This window comes from Gossypium raimondii, chromosome 4 (assembly GCF_025698545.1).
Source record: "Gossypium raimondii isolate GPD5lz chromosome 4, ASM2569854v1, whole genome shotgun sequence".
Taxonomy (NCBI): domain Eukaryota; kingdom Viridiplantae; phylum Streptophyta; class Magnoliopsida; order Malvales; family Malvaceae; genus Gossypium; species Gossypium raimondii.
This window is the reverse complement of record NC_068568.1, coordinates 48,984,757-48,988,049: the sequence shown is the minus strand read 5'-3', so window position 1 is coordinate 48,988,049 and position 3,293 is coordinate 48,984,757. Positions and strand designations below refer to the sequence as shown.

Below are 3,293 nucleotides of genomic sequence, written 5' to 3'. Positions count from 1 at the left end.
TGTTTATTTTAAAAATGGGCCGGGTCGGGCCGGATTTGGGCTTATGATATTTTCCCGGGCCGGGCTTGGGCAAAATTTTAGGCCCATATTTTGGGCCGGGTCAGGCCCGGGCCTAGGAGGCGAGCCAAAAAATTTTTCCGGCCCATAGACAAGTCTATGTAGCGTTACTAAAGTATTGTGGGTCAATTTAGTGTTATTTCTAAAAAAATATTTTTAAGACACAAAAACACTTTTTTACAAGAAACAAATTTTCTGCTTCTGTCAAAAATATTTTTTGGGCCAATTTTTGGAGTTTGAAAAATAATTTTAAAAAAAATATATTTTTAAAAGTAATACTAAATTGACTCTTTAAGTGTAGTATTATGGCAAGTGGGAAAGTTAAAAGTGGAGAGGGAGAGGGAGAGAAAGACAAAAGTAAACGGAGATTTCGAAGAAAAGAAGACGAGGAATAAGTCAGAAGGGTTTTGATTGACTAAGAACAAACCAACAGCATGGAAATTCTTGTAATTAGAGACTTAAATCTTATTAATATCAAAGGTGGGGTGAGAGCTTTGATCCAACAACAGAATAAAAAAGATTATGGATTCAAAGGAAATCCTTTCAATCTTTTCTTTCCTTTTACTCTTTCTTCAATCACACGCTCGACCTCCGGTGGAATCTTCCCTGGTATTTTTTTTTTACTCTTTTATTATTATTAACTTTTTAATTTTCAGAACCAAAAAGAAGAAGTAATTTTCTTCCTGGTTTTTAGCCTTCCGGGCCATCGTCACCGGCGCCGGCTCCTGGGCCTAGTAACCATTGGTGTTGGCTTTCGTCAACGAGTTGTCATAACGAAAGCTTAAGGGCGTGCCTTGATCCTGCGTCAATTGGTATGCTTAACGCTACTGCTTTAATTTTCTTCCGGGTCTTTGGTTTTTATTTTATTGTTCAAAGGGTGTTTGGGATGGAAGCAATTCAACATTTGGTACCCAAACTTGATATTTATTTTTAATTTGGTGCTTAATTATTTTTGTCTAATTTGGTACCACACTTTTTCTTAAGTTAGTACTTAAAATTTTTTTAGGCCCAATTTGGTAGACTCTTTTTCCTAATTTGGTACCTAATTTTACATCAACTCTTATAATGATACAAATAAGTAATTGATAATAAAAAATGTGAATGTATAGATTATTAACATTATCATACTTATTGAATAGAAGAAAATTTGAAAGTAGAAATGTTATAAAATTGCATGTAGGTTCAAAGAAAGTAATAGTACTGGTGATGAACGAAGGAGAGAGAAACCTAAATGTCAGTGTGAGTATGTCACATGGCAAGACCAAGACGGTGGAAGTGCTCCCTAACCTAACTCGAAAGGTTTAATTTCACCATTCTCTGTTTGCTTTTACGCTCTTACCTTTTAATTGAATTCCTCGAGTTTTGATTTGGGTTAAATTTAGAAATTACTTAACACAGGGCTTGAAGTTTTTGTTTAAAATCCTTAAACTTGACAATTGTTTTCACGTTGGAACATGAACTCTTTTTAGTCTAAGTTAATTTCTAAACTTGATGTCATGGTGCTACTTTTCTTTAATTTCTGATGTTATAGGTTGAGATCACAGCAAAAGTTGGTGGAAATTCAACCATACAAATAGATGCTGGAGAATTGAGGTGTGCAATTCACATACGAGCAGCAGCATCAAGTTACGGCATATTCAATTATATCCCTTTCCCCAGGCATATAAGCCCCATCTACTTAGTGATTCTAACAGGTCTGATCATCGGCAGTACGTACGCCTGCTACAAGCGAAGCAAAAGGGACGATGGAATCGCATACCAGCAGCTTGAAATGGGGCAACCCGTCTCGTCTTCACCTAACAATGTCGATGTAGAAACAGCTCAAGGTTGGGAACAAGATTGGGATGGCGAGTGGCAGGAGGTGAAGTCAAAACTAGCATCTGTGAATGGCCTTTCTTCTAGGTCTGGCAAGCGAGATGATGATTAGTTTCAATATGCAACACCATTTGAGGGTACCATTCATACATATACATGGTTATATTGCACCTACGTATAGGCAACATTGGCATTGAGGAAGAAAGGGGATGGGATTTGAGACGCCTTAATTTGTCTTTAATACTAAAAAACTTGCAGATACTGGTCTTGGAATTTATGCTCAAAGCAGAGCTTCTGCCATTACACATATTTAGATTTACATTGTTTTAATTTTTTTTTTTGAAATATTCGTGTCCGATGAATATTCGAATCAAAATATGATCATTCAAAGATTCATTAAATACATGAAAACTTGAAAACAAAAATGAAAATCTAAAACTTTATTTCCTTTCATACAATTCAAAAGATACACAATATACTGAATCACAGATCGATCGGTAAAAGACTTATGTTCAAGTTTCCGGTGATCCTGGTCTCGGAAACAATTTTGTACAACCCCTACCCCTACCCATTGTGGGAAATTTGGGATCAATGGAAATGGGTGTGATGATGGTGGCGATGCCTACAATCATCCAACCCAAAACATTGGAGGAGTGGGTAACAACTTACAAACAAGCATCTCCCAACTCCTCTCAACGCTGAACCACCCACTCTCACACAATACACTTTGATTATTGAGCCCTTTTTTCTGCTCTTTCTTCTTTGAATCCCACCTTCATCCATATCATCATTTCCCCTCATATTTATCCACTCTGTACTTTTTATACAAAGGAAGCTTTACTTTGGAGACGGGGCAGCTGATTGTAGATGCAATATTTGAACCTCAAACTACACGAACTCAGCTTTAGATTCTATGTCATCTGCATTGGCTGATCACTTGATTCCCACCATTAAAACCTAGCCAAAAATATACATACAAGAGATGTAAAGAAAGGGTTTCCACAACTTACCTTGTAGCGTTAAAATTCATCAAAATATATGCAGAGAAATCAATGAGAGAATATTCGTTGATGGGTTTTTTCTTGAATTAAGAAACCAAGAAAACATTTTGGAAATTTTGATTAGCCAACAGATACGCGTAGGCAACGTGTGCTTTGCGTGTTAGGTAATCTCATTTTACATATATACCTACATATATCATCAATCAGTTTATTTCCACGACACAGAATAATTAAATAATAATTCTTAAACGTGTTCAAGTTTAGTTGAGTAAGTGTAATTACGCCGTAATTCTCCACGTAATATTTGGTAGTACATATTATAATTACATAGTTACATAATTTATATTTTTTAGTATAGATCATTTCAATTCCACCTATAATTAAAGTTACGAAATATGTAATATGCTAGTATTATCTGAC

The 3,293-nt window shown here is 35.7% G+C and overlaps 1 protein-coding gene across 1 annotated transcript; it reads left to right on the top strand.

Annotated features, from left to right (window-relative positions):
- Positions 1-380: 380 nt before the first annotated feature.
- LOC105779603 (uncharacterized) lies at positions 381-2,202 on the top strand. The gene is made up of 4 exons (XM_012603423.2): positions 381-666; positions 752-869; positions 1,238-1,356; positions 1,589-2,202. The coding sequence occupies exons 1-4, from the start codon at positions 580-582 to the stop codon at positions 1,982-1,984; spliced, it is 720 nt and encodes a 239-aa protein (XP_012458877.1). The 5' UTR covers positions 381-579; the 3' UTR covers positions 1,985-2,202.
- The last annotated feature ends 1,091 nt before the right edge of the window (positions 2,203-3,293 follow it).

Coding starts and splice junctions, on each gene's coding strand:
- LOC105779603 (XM_012603423.2), top strand. CDS start 580: ATGGATTCAAAGGAAATCCTTTCAATCTTTTCTTTCCTTTTACTCTTT. Junction 870..1,237: donor CCTTGATCCTGCGTCAATTG/GTATGCTTAACG, acceptor AATTGCATGTAG/GTTCAAAGAAAGTAATAGTA. Junction 1,357..1,588: donor TCCCTAACCTAACTCGAAAG/GTTTAATTTCAC, acceptor CTGATGTTATAG/GTTGAGATCACAGCAAAAGT.